Source organism: Oryctolagus cuniculus, chromosome 20 (genome assembly GCF_964237555.1).
Source record: "Oryctolagus cuniculus chromosome 20, mOryCun1.1, whole genome shotgun sequence".
Classification (NCBI taxonomy): domain Eukaryota; kingdom Metazoa; phylum Chordata; class Mammalia; order Lagomorpha; family Leporidae; genus Oryctolagus; species Oryctolagus cuniculus.
This window is the reverse complement of record NC_091451.1, coordinates 37,127,421-37,147,448: the sequence shown is the minus strand read 5'-3', so window position 1 is coordinate 37,147,448 and position 20,028 is coordinate 37,127,421. Positions and strand designations below refer to the sequence as shown.

The 20,028-nt window shown below is 56.4% G+C and overlaps 1 protein-coding gene across 1 annotated transcript in view; it reads left to right on the top strand.

The window, feature by feature from the left end:
* FBLN5 (fibulin 5) overlaps window positions 1–19,795 on the top strand; it is an 81,097-nt gene extending 61,302 nt beyond the window's left edge. Inside the window, exons 7-11 of the mRNA XM_002719596.5 lie at window positions 2,575–2,694; window positions 6,562–6,684; window positions 7,661–7,787; window positions 11,246–11,441; window positions 18,831–19,795. Of these exons, the coding sequence (XP_002719642.1) occupies window positions 2,575–2,694; window positions 6,562–6,684; window positions 7,661–7,787; window positions 11,246–11,441; window positions 18,831–18,992 (728 nt within the window). The 3' untranslated portion in view covers window positions 18,993–19,795. The remainder of the gene's footprint in view (window positions 1–2,574; window positions 2,695–6,561; window positions 6,685–7,660; window positions 7,788–11,245; window positions 11,442–18,830) is intronic.
* The last annotated feature ends 233 nt before the right edge of the window (window positions 19,796–20,028 follow it).

The window sequence follows — 20,028 nt, the reverse complement described above, 5'->3', positions numbered from 1 at the left end:
CAGCCGAGAATAAAGGCCCAGGCCTCGCTGTCCTGGGCTGTGGTTGGGCTGTGCGGGTGCCCACACTCAGGGTGGGCAGGAAGGGGCCCTACGGCCACAGGGGGCAGGGTCCTTTGGGTCCTGTGTCCTGTGCTCTGGACTCCACCAGCAGTGTGGGAGGGGGGACTGAGCACAGTCACATCCACGTGGCCAGCATCTGGCCGGAAGTGGGGAACGCCAGCCTATACCTTGCCGGTGCTGTCCCGCCCGGGCCTGACTCAGTAGTTAGCACTGTGGACATTTTCCTTCCCATCCTGCCCCTGGTGGGGATGCTGCCACCGGCCAGGGCACCAGGGGAGGCTGCATCTTCTGGGCCCTCCCCTGTGGCTGTGCCGTATTTGATGAGCATTCCTCTGAGAGCACCAGGAGCTCGTGGGCGGGGCACCAGCCCGCCCCTTTGAGAAAAGCCATCAGGCTGCCCAGCACCATAGCTTTGGCCGCCCAAATGTCCATGGGCTTCTCTGCAGTGTGGCTGAAGAGGATGGAGCCTCTCAGCTGAGACTTCGTTACTTGTTTATTCATTCTTTTTGCTTAAAAGGGAGAAACAGAAGGCGAGATTGGGAGCTCCGGTCTGCTAGTTCACTCCTCAAGTGCCTGCGACTGCCAGGGCGGGGCCAGGCCCAAGACCGGAGCCAGGAGCCCCATGCAGGCCTCCCATGGGGGTGGCAGGAACTCAAGTACCTGAGCCCTCGTCAGCTGCCTCCCAGGGTGCACCCTGATGTAGGGTGTGGGCGTCCCAAGCTGTGTCCTCACCACTGTGCCCAGTGCCTGCCCCTCAGCTGGAGCACGGATTAGGGTGCCCCTGTGGAACACGGGATGGGGTGCTTACATTGGATCAGCCCGTGCCAGTGTAGAAGGGGCTGCGCACCTCCCCTGGGCCCCTGTCTGGGTGAGCTGTGCAGAATGAATCACGGGTATTGTGGGAAGACCCCTGGCTCCTGTTCCAGTTCCAACCGGGCCCTTGTTGACTTCTGGATGTGGGCGTATCTGCCAATCTTCAGAAATGTTTGAACAGCTTTATCCACGTGTAGTCAATATACAATACGTTGTATTATTATAGGACGTGGTGTCATTCATTTTGATAGACGTTTACCCCGTGAAACCATCACTACACTCATCCCATTAATCCTTGTTCCCTTTGTGGTCCTCTTCCTTACCTGCTCCACCTGTGAAATGGGCAGTGGTCCTGGAGCAGGGCTACTGGAAGGCTTAAGTGAGTGTGAGATCCCTTCCTAATCCGTGGTGGTATTTAGGTGCAATAACACAAATGTTATTAAAATTGCTGTGATTATTTGTTTGCGGGAGGCGTCCAAGTGTTGAAGGTGAGAGAGGAGCTCGGCGGGTGAGGGGTAACCGCAGGTATGGCCTAGACCGCCTCGTGGGTGGCCCTCTGAGAGCAGACCTGCAGGTCTATGTGCACACAAGTGGAAAATGGAGGTAAAAGAGAAGCTTCTTTTGCTGTCCTCCCCCCAAAATTGAAGTCCATGCAGAGTTTTTTCTTCCTATTCATTTTGATTGATTGATTGATTTGAAAGTCAGAGGTACACAGAGAGAGGAGAGGCAGAGAGAGAGAGAGAGGTCTTCCATCCGATGGTTCACTCCCCAATTGGCCACAATGGCCTGAGCTGTGCCGATCCGAAGCCAGGAGCCAGGAGCTTCTTCTGGGTCTCCCACGTGGGCGCAGGGACCCAAGGACTTGGGCCATCTTCTACTGCTTTCCCAGGCCACAGCAGAGAGCGGGATCAGAAGTGGAGCAGCCGGGACTTGAACCGGCGCCCATATGGGATGCCGGCGCTTCAGGCCAGGGCGTTAACCTGCGGCACCACACGTGCCAGCCCCTATCATATTCATTTTCTACGAACTTTTTGAAGACCCCTTGTTTGCCTGGATCTCACTTTTTTTTTTGCACCAAATGAAGCCCATGCTTGAATTGCATGTGGCACAAACAGTGGGAGTACCCTGTAGATGGCGAGTACACCTGCTGTTTTCTTTTTTAAAAAATTATTATTATTGTTTAACAGATAGTTAGACAATGAGAGAGAGACAGAGAGAAAGGTCTTCCTTCCGTCGGTTTACCCCCTAAATGGCCGCCACGGCCAGTGCGCTGTGCCAATCCGAAGCCAGGAGCCAGGTGCTTCCTCCTGGTCTCCCTTGCGGGTGCAGGGCCCGAGCACCTGGGCCATCCTCCACTGCCCTCCCAGGCCACAGCAGAGAGCTGGACTGGAAGAGGAGCAGCTGGGACTAGAACCGGTGCCCTTATGGGATGCTGGTGCTGCAGGCGGAGGATTAGCCTAGTGAGCCACTGTGCTGGCCCCCACACCTGCTGTTTTCTCTCTGCCTGAGCCCTGAGGGACACGGACGTGAAGGCATTTGGAGCCTGAGACCACGACCCGCTGCACCCTGGAGTGGAGATGCCTGGTATCCATGAATCTGGTCTCCGGCTGGTGGTAGATTTTGTGGTCAGTGCCGTGTCGTGCCTGGTCAGAGCAGATGTTCTGTGTGAGGATGGCCAGTGACATGCTTTGCTTTCTGCAGATGTGAACGAGTGTGCCACGGAGAACCCCTGCGTGCAAACGTGCGTCAACACCTATGGCTCTTTCATCTGCCGCTGTGACCCTGGATATGAACTTGCGGATGACGGTGTTCACTGCAGTGGTAATGAGCTCCCGCCTGGACCAGGGGCCTGGGGGTGGAGGGCGAGGGCGTCCTGCACAGGTGTTTCCTCTCATTTCCCGGACACATGTCCAGTTTGGGGCATTTCCTGGTGCAAGAGGGTCCAGGGCACACAGAACGGAGATGAATCAGTCCCTGAGAGGTGGGGGAGGCAGCGTCCTCCTCTTGTCACCTGACAAGGGGCAGGGACCTGACATGGGGTTGAGGAGGGGAGGAGTTTGAGTCACCTGTCCCCAGCCCACGCTGACTCAGGTCCTAGAGAGGATCAGAGCAGGATCAGAGCAGACTCGAGACAGGGTGGGCGGGGATCAGAGCAGACTCGAGACAGGGTGGGCGGGGCGCAGGAGGCGTGGGATCATGGACATTCCCACGTACACTTTGTGAACTGCCACCATCCCTACCGGTCACCGGGGCCCGGCTCCGAGCCTCCAAGCCTGGCAGACCGTGGCATGCAGTGAGCAGGGCTTGACATGTGAATGAACGATTGGATGTCCAGTGGTTGGAAACACCATCCTTTGCTCTGAGAACGTAGAAGTTCCGTCTACGCCCGAGGACTGTGACTCTGTGCCCATGCTGGCTTGTTGACGCCATTAGAATTTTCTTAGTAATCCCCTCTTTTTTTCCCCTAGAAAGTTGGGTTTTATTTTCCTAGGCAGTTAGAAAGCTATTGCTAGACTGTTCACTCCTGGGGAACAGGAATCCATTTCACTGCTGTGACTGTGGGTAGCACCTTCCCAGAGCTGTGTACCACTCCTTCCCTTCCTCACCCCCACCCTTTTCTGCTTCCTTTTTTCTTTGTTTCATTCCTTGTTTACTGTCAACGTCCAAGTAAAGAAAACTCCAAGCATCTGCTTTCGGCATCATCATCCAAGTTGTGCATTAGGAAAATCTAAACTGATGCTGCTTCACTGGGCTTTTTGGAGCAGGGGCCATGCCTAGGGCGAGAGGGTGTGGCTGCCCTCATCTTAGATTTCACTGTAGCAGGAGCTGCCTACATCCCAGGGACCAAGCTCCCCGAAACCAATGAGCGCTTCTCCCTGGGGCCCGGCAAGTCAGGCCACATGCAGGCAGCTACAGAGAGCCTTCAAGTGGGCAGACATGAGTCCCAGAAACAGAAGTAAGACACCCCCAGGCAGGAATAGCCGCTGTCTTCCCAAACTGCGGCACCCTCCACCCCTCTGCTCCCCTTGGGGAATCCAAGTTCCCCCGGGCGCCCTGCAGAGCCGCAGGTGGTGGGCCGTCTGCAGGGACAGTGTGGGAGGCACAGTGGGAGCTGGGTGGGGCTGAGTTCAGATTTTAGCTTTACCCTTGACGGCTGTCTTCAGCCAAGTCATGTCCTAAAAATCCACCAGCTGGTCAACCAAGGGTGAACCAGGCGGGTGTATCTAAGCGGCATTGCAGGTCACTTTGCCCGCCCTAAGTGGAGGTGTGAGAGACTTCGGGTTTCTCAAGGAGTTTGCACCCTGCAGGGTTTGGGACGGACGTGACGTGACTCTCCGTACAGCCTCGCCTGCGTGGGCACCGTGTGTCTCCTGCACTTTCCTCCTTCCTTCTCCATTCCCCGCAGCCACAGCTCGCGTGGCCCCTGGGTGCAGCACCAGACCCTTCCTTGTCCCCTGGCCCCTCAGGGGTTTGCTGGGCCGAGCCGACCTTAGAAAAACCTGGTGGGTTTTCACGTGGAAGAAGGAAAAGGGCTTCATGTGTGCGTCCTGCCAGAAAGCAGGCTTGTGCTGCAGCTTCTCGGAGCAGGGTGGAGCCACAGCCCTTACAGAGTCTGGGAACTGCACAGCCAGAGAACTGGGTGGGGTCCGTGGCAGCCCCTCTCCGCCCTGTGGGAGGCACTGGCACCTACCTCCAGTCCCAGAATCCCCCAGTCCACCACCCATTAGTCCTGAGCACCGTTACTCAGGGAGGCGCCATAGCATCCTGCATGTGGGACCACGAGGAGGGCTGGCTGGGTTCAAACCCCAGATTCCCTACTTCTGCATGGTCTGTGGACTTGGCGTAGAGACCTAACCTCTGCAAGCCTCGATTTTCCTTCCGGACGCAGTGGCAGCACTCCCCCCCCATAGTGCTGAGCTGGGGGTTCCGTGAGCTGAGGCACAGAGAGCATTTCCCTGGTGCTTGGCCCGCAAGGAGCCTCCAGAGCTGACAGGTGTCACTGCCCACCCGAGGTACGATCAGTCTGCAGACAGGACCAAAGCAGGGCGCTCTGCTGTGATGGCGGGGCCAGAGACCCGGGCCTCTTGGAGCTTCCTGGGGAGGCAGGAGGAGGGGTGGCAGAAGCACACCTCCACTTTGAAATCTGATGCAGCTGGCTAATAACGCAGCACCTGAAGACCCCCGAAGGAAACAGGAAAGACCCTTCCTTCCCGGCTGCGAGGCCTTAGGCGTGCGATTGGAGCCCCGTGGTCCGGGGTGAGAGGGAGCAATCCAAGGATGTGTCACAGAGGGAGCAATCCGAGGACATGTCACAGGGGAACAAGTGAAAGCAAGTCTTTTGGGAAACAACAAATGCAAACATGTTTTCTTTGGCGTGCTTATCGAGTGAGGCTCACACAAGGGCTCCAGTGCCAAACTGCGTGTGAGGCAGAGACGGCTTTGCTGGGACGCTTGCTTCTGCATTGACTGTCACATCTCACAGGGATGCGCTGTGAAGTCACGTGACCGCCCCACCTCTGCAGCTGGAGGAGCCTGGTCCTCCCTTGTCCCAGCGAGATAGCACCCACACACTCCAGACTTTGTCTTTCAAGGTTTTTTGATGCAGTGACTTTTTTAGAAAAATTTTTATTTGACAGGTAGTTATAGACAGAGAGAGACAGAGAGAAAGGTCTTCCTTCCATTGGTTCACTCTCCAAATGGCTGCTATGGCCAGCGCTGTGCCCATCCGAAGCCAGGAGCCAGATGCTTCTTCCTTGTCTCTCATGCGGGTGCAGGGGCCCAAGCCAGTGCCACAGGCGGAGGATTAACCAAGTGAGCCACGGCACCGGCCCCTGATGCAGTGACATTTTTATATATCACTGACTTCCCCTTCCCCCAGCCTTCCGGGTTGTCCCTTTTATCCGGGATTCTAGGGACAATCTTGTTCCTCAACTTACTGGGAAGGGGAATTTGCTAAAGTCTCTGGCTCTTGGGGAACAGTTCTACACCCCCAACCCCCCAGCAGGCAAACAGATGTCAGGTCCTTGGCAGGTCTGAAGTGGAGGTGGGCTCACCTGCAGAGCCAGTGGACTCCATTGCAAGGAGCTGATGTGACGGCGCCCACAGCAGAGGCTGCTGGGAGCTTTGTGGAGGCAGATGAGAGCTGTGGCAGGGTCAGTGAGTGGCCACAGCAGGTGGTGAGCGCCCCCCCCCCACCACCACCAGAAGAGTTCAGGGAATGAACGAGGGTCTGGCACTGTGGTACAGCAGGTAAAGCTGCCACCCACAACACTGGCATCCCGTATGCACGCTGGTTCATATCCTGGCTTCTCCACTTCTGACCCAGCTTTCTGCTAGTGCGCCTGGGAAGATAACATTATGGCCGAAGTGCGTGGGCCCCTGCCAACCTTGAGGGGTACCTGGATGAAGCTCCAGGCTCCTGGCTTCAGCCTGGTCCAGCCGCAGCCATGGCAGTCATTTGGGGGATGAACCAGTGGCTGGACGATCTTTGTCTCTCCCTCTCTTCTCTGTAACTCTGCCTTTCAAACAAGTAATCAATAAATCTTTAAAAATGAAGCGAATTAGCAGCTTGCTGACAGTAAAGCCGTAGTTTGTGTCTGGAGCACGGAGCTGAGTAGCTGACTGCTGAGCTGTCGTGCCCAGGTCACCTGTGATCATACACAGCGCGTGTGCACCTGTCGCCCCCAGATATGGACGAGTGCAGCTTCTCTGAGTTCCTCTGCCAGCACGAGTGTGTGAACCAGCCCGGCACATACTTCTGCTCCTGCCCACCAGGCTACATCCTGCTGGACGACAACCGCAGCTGCCAGGGTGAGGCTGTCTGAGGGCTCGGCCTGGGGGAGGGGAAGGTGGCTCTGACCAAGGTCACACAATTGTCTTCACCTGAGGCATCTGGTGGCAGGGATGAGATGGGAGTGGGTGCTGGCGGCTCCCAGAGCAGCAGCTCTGAGCAGGATGCCTGGGCTGGTGCCTCCCCTGCCGTGCCTGGTCCTTTGGCCACTTCTGTAATGAACCCTGCAGGTGTAGGTGGCCATTTCTATGGGCTGGTTCCTGCCTTGGCAGGTGAATCCCTGTGGCTCCTCCAAGGCCGCTCCAGATCCACCCCTGGGACCTGGCCCTGCTCTCTCAAGTGCCTGGAGGGCAGCTTGCTCCACTCTCCTCTGCCGATGCTGGGGAGAACAGACGCTGGGGAGGCTCCTGCACCTCACTGCTGAGTCCTTGAAGGGCCAGGACCTCAGTCCCCTCCGGATCGGCTGCTTGTCCTGATTGCCAGCCTCATACTGCACTCGCTGGGGGAGTCAGTGCAGGGGCGACTGGGCCTGTTTTCAGCCTCCATGAGCCTGCCTGGTCCCAGTACCAAGCAAGGGTTCTCCATAGCAGTGCTGGGCAGAAGAGGCACCGCAGGCGCTGCCGGTGTGAACCAGCAAGGTCACATTTTCTGGTAGCCAGCGTGAAGGAGTAAAAGCAAGTTAAGTTACTTATAATACCATATTTTATTTCATGCAATAGGATCCAAGCTATTATTGTTTCAACATGTTCTCAATATAAAAATGATTGAGATGATTTACATTCTTTCTTAGTCATAGAAATCTGGTATGTGTTATCTCCTTACGGCACCTCGCTGTTTAGACTTGCCACATTTTGGGTGCTCAGTAGGTAGCCACATGTGACCAGTGGCTGCCATATTGGACAGTACAGCTCCAGAGTAAGCCCCCCATCCCAGCCGGGGGGCCGACATGTTGAAAGTGCTGTCTCGCTTCAGTTTCTCCTCCACCCTGCATTTCAGACATCAATGAGTGTGAGCACAGAAACCACACGTGCACCCTGCAGCAGACCTGCTACAACTTGCAGGGGGGGTTCAAGTGCATCGACCCCATCCGCTGCGATGAGCCTTATCTGCGCATCAGTGACAAGTAAGCCCTGGCTTCCCCTGGGGAATGGACACGCGGCGGAGGGGCCTGCTTCTGGGGGCTGGCTGTTCCTGTGGGGGGGGGGGCGTGCACCTGCCAGGGACCCAGGAGGCCTGGCGTCCGAGCTGCTGCGCCCCACTCGTGCCGCAGCTGTGTGAAGATTCTCTAGGAACCAGCCATGCGGGGAGGCAGGGTTCACAGCCTTCTCCCAGTGTAAGTGGACAGAAGCCTCCAGGGGATGTTGCTGGGTACAGGTTCAGGGGCGGGGGGGGGGGGGGGGTTGGGCAGGGCCCTTGCTTCTACTCTCTGACCAGCTCCAAGGCGAAATGCGGGCTCTGGTCTCCTCGAACCACTTACCGAGGGTCAAAGCTAAAGGGTTTGCTAGAGTTCTCGATACCTCAGTGTGTTGCGCACACTCTGATCAAGTTTCTGACATCGTGGGGAAGATTTTTATGAAATCACCAGAAGGCAAATGTGGGAGCTGAGAAAATTGAAGTGAAGACAGCCTTTGCGGGTGACGGCACCGGGACAGTGATTTCCTGTCCCTTGCGTCCTAGAAGTTTCTTTTCCTTTTCTTTCAGCCCCTGTTGAACCCCTGTTGTCCTCCGTCTCTCCACATGCCACACATGCACGTGCATACACATATACAGTGTGCACACGCACACACATGTACACACATGCATACACACACGTGCACACACACATGCACACACAATGCATACACACGTTCATACACACACGTGCATACACAACGTACACGTGCATATACAGTGTACACACATACATACACAGATGCACACACAACATATACCTATACACAATGTACACACACACACACATATGCACGCATACACAGTGTACACACATGCACACATGCACACAACCTCCAACTTCAGCCCTCTTTCCAGCAGCCCTGCCGTCACTAGCCCTGCCCACCTCGGGCTGAAGCAGATGTGCCATCCTGCCCTCTCCAGGGGAGGACTGCATGGCTTCCTATCCGAGCCCCACTCTGATCAGAAACCAGCCAGCCACTGCCCCTGCCCCCGCCCCGTGCCTTTGGAACAGGGCTCTGACTTCTGCTTTAAGGACCCTCTGCGGCAGGGCAGAGCTGCAGGCTGCTCCCGCCAGCGTCCATTCCTGATTCTCTCTGGTCTGCTCTGGCTGGTTCCAGGCCAGGGAAACTGTGTGGCTTTCTGTCTGCGGCCAGGGGCCTGACCCAGTTCACCTCAAAGGCCTGAGCAGGTTTCCTGATGGAGTCTGTGCTGTGGCGGGGAGAATGCTCGCTGCCCTCCCTCCCCACCCCCGCCCCAGGCCCCAGGCCCCAGGCCCCAGGCCAGTGTGACTGCTGCTCCTTTTCCTGTGCAGGTGCACTGAGTGCCTGCCAGCCCGAACGGCCCCTCCCCGGCACCCCCCAACCCCCAGCCCTGCTTTGTGCGCATGCGCCTTGCCCTAGGAAGCCAGACCTGCCCCACCCTGCACATCATGGCTTCCCTGCCACCTCCCCCACAGTGTGTGACTCGCTCCAGCTGGGAGCCATCGCTTCCTCCTCCAACTTTCTGTTGGGAAACAGTTATTTTCCATGTGACACGTGACATTTCAGTGCGGCTGTTCTGGCACCAGGGGCATTTTGACTTGGCCATTTTGATGAAACCTTTAAAAAAAAAGAACTCTTAGACATTCTGTCTCTATTCAGTTGCTCAGTATTACTTGAGTCCCTGTTGTGTGATAGATGCTGTGATTTTTCCCCCAAAGATTTATTTATTTATTTGAAAGGCAGAATGACAGGGAGAGAGAGAGAGAGAGAGCGCGCACACACTGGATTTTCCATCACTGGCTTACTCACTAAGTGGCTGCAATGGCCAGGGTGGGCCAGGCTGAAGCCAGGAGCCTGGAGCTCCATCCAGGCCTCCCACATGGCCATCTCCTGCTTCCCTCCCACATGCATTAGCAGGGAGCAGCACTGGGAGTGGAGCAGCCAGGACTCCAACCAGCACTGCAGCAGGGAATGCTGGTGTTGTAGGCAGCGGCTTAATGCATTGAGCCACAACACTGCGCTGATTTTTGCCCTTAGGGGGCTTAGTGAATGTGGAAGGAGAATGACACTAAGCAAATGGTCACATAAATGATACATGATCATAGATTGTGATCAGTGCTATCCACACAAAGAATGGAGATTTGTAAAAAGAAAGACTAGCTTGGGCCTGTTCTAGCCAGGAGCGTCCAAAAAGCCCTCAGAGGAAATGACCTTCAGTCTGGGCTGGGGAGGTGCCTCAGTGTGAGCCAAGAGTGGAACAGCAGAGGGAACAGCATGTGCAGAGGCTTTACGGCAAGAGAGGCCTCGATGCCTTCAGGGAATGGAAGAAGTCCAAGGTGCTGCGGTCCAGGGATTCTGGGGACAGTGGCCCGAGAGAAGTTGGAGAAAGTGGCCCCGGCCACACGCTGTGGGTTCCTAGAGGCCACGGTGGGTATTTCATTCGTAGTCAAGCTGCAGTGGGTAGCCCCTGAGGAGTGCTGAGCAGGGCAGGATGCAATATGATTTCTGTCTGAAAAAGGGCACCCTGCCCTGTTAGGAGGCCGTCACCGAGGTCCAGGTGAGAGGGGTGACAGCCTGGGTGACCGGGCAGTGACACCGGGGTGGGGTGAAGTGGTTGGATTTGGAATCTGTGTTGGAAGTAGAACCGACATATGTCATAGATGGATAGAAAATTAGAGAAGAGTGACAGACACCAGGCTGACCCCCAGTGCTGGCCACCAGAGGTGTGTGTCGGAAGTCCTCTCACATTGCGAACTCTGACCTCTTGGGAGTGGGGTCTCTGGGAAAAGAGGACAAGAGGGAGGTAGGGATAAAGTGTGTCTATCACAGGCATTCTGTAGTAAGTCAAAGCCGTGACTTACTAGTATTTCAGGTTAACTGCTCAGCACTAGAGACACCTGTGTTTATGATTAATTTCTTCTGGTAGGTGGTGAAGGATTCATTTCTCCTGCTTGAGATCAGGATCTTATTTCTCATGGAATTAGCAAGGTGTCCAATGTCGTGTCTCACACATGGGGAGTTCTGAGTTCCTGTTCCATTGTGTTGTTCCACAGGGACTGGGCTAAGTGTGACAGGTGACCAAAGGATCCCCAAGGCCGCTCAACCTAATGTAATTTCCCACTTTTAGAATTTCTCCATGAGGATCTACAGCTGCGGAGGGAAGGGCTGCGTGTCCATGACATGACGGATGTCAAGGGCGTTGGAGACTGTCCCCGTGTTCTGAGAACCAGAGATCCAAGGCTTGACCTCTAGTAGCCGGGGTATCTGGTGGGCTAGACAGAGCCGTTCTCTAGGAAGCAGAGCTGGCCTGTGTGCAGAGAGGGTCTACAGTTACATCACTTGGATGACAGAAATGGCAGGCCCCCGATTTGGTGTGTTAAGGGAAGACGGCTGTGCTAGGTTCTCACACAGTCTCCCTTCCCACCAGCCGCTGCATGTGTCCTGCCGAGAACCCCGGCTGCCGGGACCAGCCCTTCACCATCCTGTTCCGAGACATGGACGTGGTGTCAGGACGCTCCGTTCCCGCGGACATCTTCCAGATGCAAGCCACCACGCGCTACCCCGGGGCCTACTACATTTTCCAGATCAAGTCTGGGAACGAGGGCAGAGAATTCTATATGCGGGTAAGAGGCGGCGCTGAGTGGTGCGCCCCGCTGTCTTTAACAATGGCCTTGCGTCCTCTCTCCTAGGAAGCAGCTCATGGGAGCAGCTGAGGGTACGGATGCAGGGGCCAGGCATGAAGAGAGAGGAGTGGGGGTGGGGTCAGGGGTCCAAGGTCCTGCCCGCCCGCCGTCGCTTTCTGTGTGACCCTCAAGACCCTCACCTGTGAAACGAGAAGCTAAGCAGGCTGTGATCTTGGGTCATTTCCTCCTAAAATGCTGTGGGAGAGGCCTCCATACCTCCGTTTGCCTGCCCACCCATTTGACAAATATTTACTGAGTTCCTCGTAGGCACTTGTAGAAACTGAGCACACAGGTATGGAGCGAACGCCCCACCCCCACCCTCATGCGGCTTCGATGACAGTGGCTGTCACTGCCTGGCTCACACAGGTTGGCTCCTGCCAGCTTTGTCCAAGGCGCTCGCCCCTGTGCTCCCTGAACTGCAGTTAAAGGAGGTGGAGGATTCCGTTCCCCCAGGGTGGTAGCCACGTTGCTGGTGCTCAGTGTGTGGCTGCTCCGAGACGGAAGTGCGTGTCACGGGAGGAAGTATAATTAGACTGCACTGGCTCACCCCTCTCCATGGAGCACCTTGGAGCGCACCTGCTACAGCACGCTTGCTTTCTGTGAGCTGCAGGTGCGAAACTGCACCATTTGCAGTTCGCAGCTTTGGCTCCTGCCACCCCGGGGGTGGCCCCGCCTCCTTAGAGACCTCTGACCACGCCTCCTTAGAGACCCCTGGCCGGAGAGCAGTGTTTGTCCCCTCTCCGCTGGAAGGTGGCCACTTAATCCCACGGCAGCTTCCAGAGCTTCCTCTTCTGGGACTCTATGGGAGAAGGCAGCAAGGCCACGCAGAGGAGTTCCCTGTGGCTGCTGTGTCAAGTTGTAGCTCAAGATGACGGATGGTTCCGGAAGCCGGGAGTTGGAAGTCGGCTTCCCTGGGTGTTGGGGGGGCTGCGTACCCTGCGGAGGCTCGAGGAGGATCCTGCCCTTGCCTCTCCCTTGCTGGTGGTGCCAGCATTTCTCGACCGTGGCCATGCCCCACACACCCCCCCCCCCGCCGCTGCCACGCTCACACTGCCACGTCTGTGAGCAGCAAGTCTCCCCTCACTCCCTTGGTTAGGGCTAGGGTCCAGCCACATAATCCCAGATAATAACCCTGTGCCCAGATCCTTACCACTGTCCATACAAGGAAGTATTTACAGGTTCCAAGGATTAGGGACGTGGGGGTCTTTGGGGGCTGGTATTCAGCTGTAGCACCCAGAAATCTGCATTTCTAGCAAATACCTCCCATGATCCTCCAGGGCCACTGTGGGGAGCTCTCCTCAGAAACACAGGCCCGTTTTTCCCAGAGGCTGGCCCAAGGGTCAGGAGCCATGTATCTGAGCCCTTTAGGCCCCCTCTTCCACCCCCTGCAGAATTTCCCGGGGCTTGCCTCTGGGGCTGAGATGGTCTGAACACAGGAACGTGTCAGATCAAGGTGAGGGGAGGCCCCAGGAGCAGGTGAGTCCAGAGCTGCGGCCCCTCCCCAGGAGGCCTGATGTGGGCTCCGCAGCCGGGCCCTGCTTCCCTCTGCACCCTGGGGTGCCCAGCCGGGCGACCTTGGTCCCACTGCCCGCTGCCTTGGAACCTTCACTTCCGCGTTTCTCAAGAAGAGACAATGACAGTGTGTACTTGGGATTAGAGATGAGGTCATCTGCGTAGCGCCTGTGCCTCACAGAAGGGCCTTTTATCAGACAAGTCGGGGCTGAGGCGGAGAGTCCGGAACATCCTTTTCCTCCGCTGCTGCCTCAGACCTGCGCATGCCTGAGTGATAGTCTCAAGTGGCCCGTGACACCTGGCACTTCTTTCTTTTTTCAAGATTTATTTGTTCATTTGAAAGGCACGGTTTAGGGAGAGAGAGAGATCGATCAATCGATCAATCTTCTATCCGTTGGTTCACTCCCTAGATGGCTGCAATGGCCAGAGCTGGGCCAATCCAAAGCCAGGAGCCAGGAGCTTCTTCCAGGTCTCCCACATGGATGCAGGGGCCTAAGCACTTGGGCCATCTTCTACTGCTTTCTCAGGTGCTTTAGCAGGGAGCTGAATTGGAAGTGGAGCACCCGGAACTGGAACCAGCGCCCATGTGGGGTGCGGTGGCAGGCGGCGGCCCCTCGTGGGCACCTTCTCTTGCTGCTGCTGTGTTGCCGCGTTCTCAGGTGAAAGGTCCATGCTGGTGTCAGTGGGAACGTCAACCTCTCAGCCCCTCAGTCCATGTAGTGTCCTCCCCACCCCCTGGCTCCGGGTGGGGGCGGGAGGGGAAGGGTGTGCTCGGCCTCTCCGCCCCTTCCTCTTCTGCCCCCAACCATGGTGCTGGCTCCAGTCCCTGCACTGGAACCAGGTGTAGGTGCTGCCTTGGGGGAAGACACCCAAAGGCTGTCACCTCCACGGGATGCTGTTTGGGAGGTTTGCCGGAGGACTTCAGCCTGACATCGCTGATGTGGGCGGCAGGGCCTCGGGTGACCTCCTGCACCCCAGGCCCCTTGCTGGCACCATGTCCCACACACAGTCTCCATGGGGGTGGTGGTGGTGGGTCTCACTGCACTCACACAAGCAGCCCGGACACAGGGCATGAGCACCAGCTCCCAGCAGCCCTTCTGCTCACCGGGCTGGGCTGCCATCTGCAGACTTCTCCAGGAGAACCCAGTACCGCTGTGTGTATCCTGCAACTTCAGGGCACCTGCAGCTCCAGATAGTTCTCTTGAAACCCCTTCTGCTTGCTCTGGGGGCTGGCAGGTATGTTTGATGCAATGCACGTAGACTGGAGGTGTGATGAAGTGCAGGCAGCGGCTGGCTTTGGGTCCCACTTTGCAGTCACGTGTGCAGTGCCCACACACAACACACAGCAGCAGCAAACACAAGGCCAAGTGTCTCCTGTGGACCAAGCCTTTGATCCTCACAACAACCCTCTGAGAGAGGACTGCTTTATCCTCCCAGCTTTACAAGGAGGAGCACCGAGGCACAGAGGCTAAGCAGTCTGCCCACACTTTCATGGTAGCAAGTGCCAGGCCGTCTGGACCAGCATGTACACTCTCACCCTGGTCTTGAGGATGGGGGATGTGTTTACCCAGGCTTCTAGCTTTGGGGGCCCAGCAGAAGCAGAGATAACAAGAGAGGTCTGTGTTACATCCAATAAGGGTGAGAAGCAGTCGGGAAGTGTTCTTACTGTTGCACAGATGTGGCTTGGCCCCTGTTGCTGCTGCTATGGCTATGAGGGAGGTCGTGAGCTCTCGGACCTTGGAGAAGTTGGGAGAGCTGCCCCGTGGGCTGGGGCATCAGGGGCGGGTTTGGGCTGGGAATGACCTGCGCGACCCTGCAGCTGCCTCACCGAGATATTCCTTGACTTTATTACAAGTGCTTGGGTAGAGCTTGTTCTCACCCAGCAGGAAGACGACACTCAACGCACACATGCCTGCTTTTACGTGTTCACACACACATGCCCCTTTCACAGGCCCTGTCATCAGTCTGCCCCACAGCAGGCTGTGGACAGAGGATGGGCGCTTGGCTTTGATCAGGTGGCTCGGGACACAGTTAGGGCCAGAAGAAGGAGCAGGGTCAAGGGTTCCACTGTGCTGAGTGTTTCTCTCGTGACATGCACAGAGCAGGCGGCAGGGCAAGGGAAGCTGACTTGCAGTGGCCTGGCTGCTTGCCACGTGCCAGACAATGCTACCCCACAGGTGAGCCAGAGAAAGCCTGCATGTGTACGTGGGAGCTGGGCCGAGAGGATGCTCATCGGCTGGGCTGCTTGCAGCTGACTCCCGCTGCGGCCGCCTCCGCGGGGCTTCGGGCCCTCCCGTGCTTTCCTCCGTCACCCCCATCCGTTCAGCGCCTGGCCTGCAGCTGAAGTCGGACACTGAGCGTTCAGAAACAAAAGACTGCTGGTCTTGGGGGCAGGGGACAAACAGCGTAGCAGACTCAACACCACCCAATGACTCACAAGCCAAGCAAGGGCCACAGGACAGTAAAAGTGGAGAAGTCTTGAGACGTGGCATAGAGCGTGCTGGTGAGAGGCACAACGTTTGTACCGTGTGCTACTTTTGTGAGCTTATACTGAATTCTCAGCTTACCTGCCCTGTCGGGTTATGAGGATTAAGAGATGCATGAAGGGGCCTTAGCAAGTGCTTAGCACCACCACCACCACCATCATCATCATCACAGCCCACACCATCCTCCTCATTTCGCACCTGTGACCACAGTGACCAGGGGCTCTCAGGAGGTCTGTGCCCAGACTGTGCTCTGCAAACCAGACGTGGAGTGGGCAGGGGCTGGCCTCTGCTCTCCTGGCTGGCATTGAGACCTCCCAGGTGCTTGTGGGTGTAGCTCTGACCCAGGCAGAGACGGAGCGATGGCCTCTAAGGTTCCTTCCGTAAGTGAGGGTCTTGGAGACTTCCACACTTTACCAGGAAATTGCCACTTGCCTCATTCTCCCTCCTAGGCCCCGAGCAGATCTTTCGGAGGGCCGCCTGCAGTTTAGGGTCTCCAGCCCTTGGCCTTTGTCCATGCAAGCAGTGAAAGCTGGCCAGGGGTTTGCATATGTGAATGTCATGGGTATTTCCCTGAGCGGCTGTACCCTCTGGAGTGCTGGCCCCGGGCTCTGAGGTTGTGCAAGGGCTGACAAGGAAGTCCGACCATCCTCTGCGTGAGCAGGTGCCAGTTACGCCAGTGCTGACGGGAACACGGGGAGCCAAAGCCAAGAGGAAGTTAGGCGGCCGTCAGGCGGCTGATAGCCCAGTGAACGGGGAGGAGCCGCACTTGGCCTGCACCTGTCTGCCAGCCCTGCCCTTGGCCCTGTGGCAGGTCTTAGGGATGTTGAAAGCTTTATGGGGGCCCTCCCTTGTGGAGAGAGGGAAACCACCTGGTGTGGCCTTCGGTCAACTCAGTTCCTTAATGGAGCAGGGTCTGCTGCCTCCAGCTTGGGGGCCCAGGGCTGGGCCGTGCAGCTCACTGTTTCTCTGCAGGTGCCCTGCGGCCTTCATCCAGTGTCTGTCACACTGCCCCGTGCATCTGGCCTGGAGCTCAGGGCTTGGGAGAAGAAACAGAACACACACCAGACCCTTCTGATGATGGTTGTGAAGTGACGAAGGCCTGGAGCCTGGGCTCAGACAGAAACACCCAAATGGAAGCCCTTGGCTCTGCCCCTTAAGTAGCTGAGTGACCCCAAGCAATTGTGTAACCTCTCTAGACCTTATGTAATAAGTTTGCTTGTTTATCGAATGGGGATAATGAGACCCACCTCCAGGAGGGCCCTCGGACGGAGCAGCTGGGGTCCCTCACTCAAGTCCTGTGCTTTTACATCAGGACTCACAATTCTCTCTCTCTCTCTCTCTCTCTCTTTTGACAGGCAGAGTGGATAGTGAGAGAGAGAGACAGAGAGAAAGGTCTTCCTTTGCCGTTGGTTCACCCTCCAATGGCTGCCACGGCCGGTGTGCTGCAGCCGGCGCACCACACTGATCCGAAGGCAGGAGCCAGGTGCTTCTCCTGGTCTCCCATGGGGTGCAGGGCCCAAGCACTTGGGCCATCCTCCACTGTGCTCCTGGGCCACAGCAGAGAGCTGGCCTGGAAGAAGGGCAACTGGGAAAGAATCTGGCGCCCCAACCGGGACTAGAACCCGGTGTGCCAGTGCCACTAAGTGGAGGATTAGCCTATTGAGCCATGGCGCCGGCCACAATTCTCTCTTTCTCTCTTTGTTTTAAATATTTATTTACTTAGAAGAGTTATAGGCAGAGAGAGAGAGAAAGAGATCTTCCATCTGCTGGTTCATTCCCCAGATGACTGCGACGCCCAAGGCTGGGCCAGGCAGGAGCCAGGAGCTTCTTCCAGGTCTCCCACGTGCTGGCAGGGGCCTAAGCACTTGGGCCATGTTCTGCTGCTTTTCTCAGGCTATTTGCAGGGAGCTGGAGCAGAAAGTGAGCAGCCGGGACTTGAATCGGCACCCATATGAGATGCTGGCACTACAGACAGCCACTTGGCCCGCTACGCTCCAACGCTGGCCCCAGCATGTCGCAATTCTTAATGTGCACACGAATCCCTTGGGGCTTGTGTTATGCTACAGATCTCAGCTTAGGAGCTCTCAAGAGAGACCTGAGATCCTACACTTCTCACAAGCTCCCTGCTGATGCCGGTACTGCTGGTCCACAGACCACACTATGAGCGGCGAGGCTGGTCAGGGCTTTTGCAGGGATTCAATAAGTAGATGCACATCGTGGCTCTAAGGGCACATCTCCCCTGTGGGTACCCAACAGGTGTCAGTCTTCTCTCCCTACCTCCTTGAAAGTTTCAGAAAAATAGTCCTTGGAGGAGAGAAGCTCACATAATCAGTTAGATCCACAGTGATGGGGCAGAGAGTGTGAAGGCCGGAGGTGACTTCAGGCTGGATGGGTGGGAGTCTCTCCCCAGATCTGCTACTGAACAGGAGACCTTGGAACGGGGCCCTGGGGTTGTGAGCTTTTATAAAGCCCTGCAGGTGCATTTGATGCCTCTTGTTTGCAGTTGCTGATCCAGTCCAACCCCTGATTTTCCAGGAGAGGTGACAGCCTTGTCACCCATGTGTTTTGTGATTCATTCATTCATTCAGAATACGCAGTTGTCCCTTGGTATCTGCAGAGGACTGGCTTCGAGGACCCCTGCAGATGCCGGCTCCTTTGGACGCCCAGGTCCCTTGTATAAAATGGGGTCGTATTTGCCTAGAACCCGCCACCCCCTCAGCTGACTCGTCATACCTCGTGCAGTGCGCATGCTGTGTAAACAGTTGTTCTGCCGTAGTGGTTAAGAACAGAGGTTGGTACACCATAAGGACGGGTTCAATTGTTTTCTGAATTGTCTTCTGTCATTGGTTGGATTGGTGGATGTGGAACTCACGGATGTGGGGTCCTGACTGTGTTTCCTGAACACCTGCTGTGTTCCAGGCACACCTGGCTGGGATCTGGGGGAGGGGGGTTCAGTAAAGAGCCTGACCTTGATCCTTGACCTTACAGAGCTCATGACTAGTGGGGACACGCACCAAGTAGGTAGCATAGACAATTACACATGGCCGTAAGATCTTTCCATTCTACGCAAAGGCAGAGGGGCCACAGGGGACCAAATTTAGATTGGGGATAGTGGAAAGCTCCTCACGGGAAGTGGATTATCAGGTGATACCTGAGGGGTTGGCAGGAAAGAGCCAGGCGGAGGATGGGCAGAGCCAGGGGAAGAGCGTGGTACAGCCGAGGCAGCGAGGAGGCGTCAGCCTGACCAGGGACATGCGGGCACGCCCCGGTAGGGGTCGCGGTGCCACCAGCCGGGCCTTTTCTAACCAGCGTCCTCTGGGTCTGTCCACAGCAAACAGGCCCCATCAGTGCCACCCTGGTGATGACGCGCCCCATCAAAGGGCCCCGGGACATCCAGCTAGACTTGGAGATGATCACCGTCAACACCGTCATCAACTTCAGAGGCAGCTCCGTGATCCGCCTGCGGATATATGTGTCGCAGTACCCGTTCTGAGCCGCGGGCTGGAGCCGCTGACACTGCCTGTCACCAGCGCCACAGGACAGGAGGAGAGAGGAAGCGAGAGGGAGGAGGAGAGTGAGACAGACGTGACGCCCTTCCTGCTGAGCGTGGCCCCGAGGAGTCAGCCCCGGCGTCCTGATCCCCCCTGCACCGCCGCAGACCTGTCACCCTGAAGGGCACCCCGGGCCCCAGGTCCTATGGCACGGTTACCCCAAAGCCTTGTTGTTGGCCCCAGATGTGAGATCACCGGCGGTTCTCGGGGCCTTCGGTCTATTTCCATATTTTTCAAAGAAAATAGATTAGGTCTGCTGGGGTTTGAGTCTGCGTTGAAAGACTGTGAACAGCTTGCTCCCCCCACTTCCATGCCCTCTTGCTGTCCTCGCTGTGTTGCTGCTTCGCAAGTGCCCCCAGGAGCTCGTGGGCCACACTGGCTGTAGCTAGTTTGCTTCTTGCCTGTACCGAGGAGGCTGTGGAAACAAACCACGGCAGGAGGTTAAAGAGTCGATTTCCAAACCATGTCTGGTATTTTCCACCATAAAAGAAGTTGTAGTTGTCCTTAAATGTGTATAACTGTTTAATCCTTTTTGTTTGTTTTGAGTGATTCTTTTGTTTTAAAGTGAGCGGTAGAATTCACCCAGGAGGCTTCGACACATATTATGTTGTCTCCCCACACCCTGTCTACTCTTCATTTTAGCCCCATGTTTTCTCGGCGACCCCCTAATCATGCTTTCTTTAGAGTTTTTACCTAACTGGGTTGGAAGGCGGAGGTTTCCAAACCGATTAAATATTTGAAGAGACCTTGTGTTTGGTTCATTGTGACACTCTAGACGACGCTGTATTTGGGGCTGGTTCCATTTCTGTTTCTTTTTTTTTTTTTTTGACAGGCAGAGTGGACAGTGAGAGAGAGAGACAGAGAGAAAGGTCTTCCTTTGCCGTTGGTTCACCCTCCAATGGCCGCCGCGGCCGGCGCGCTGCGGCCGGCGCACCGCGCTGATCCGATGGCAGGAGCCAGAAGCTAGGTGCTTTTCCT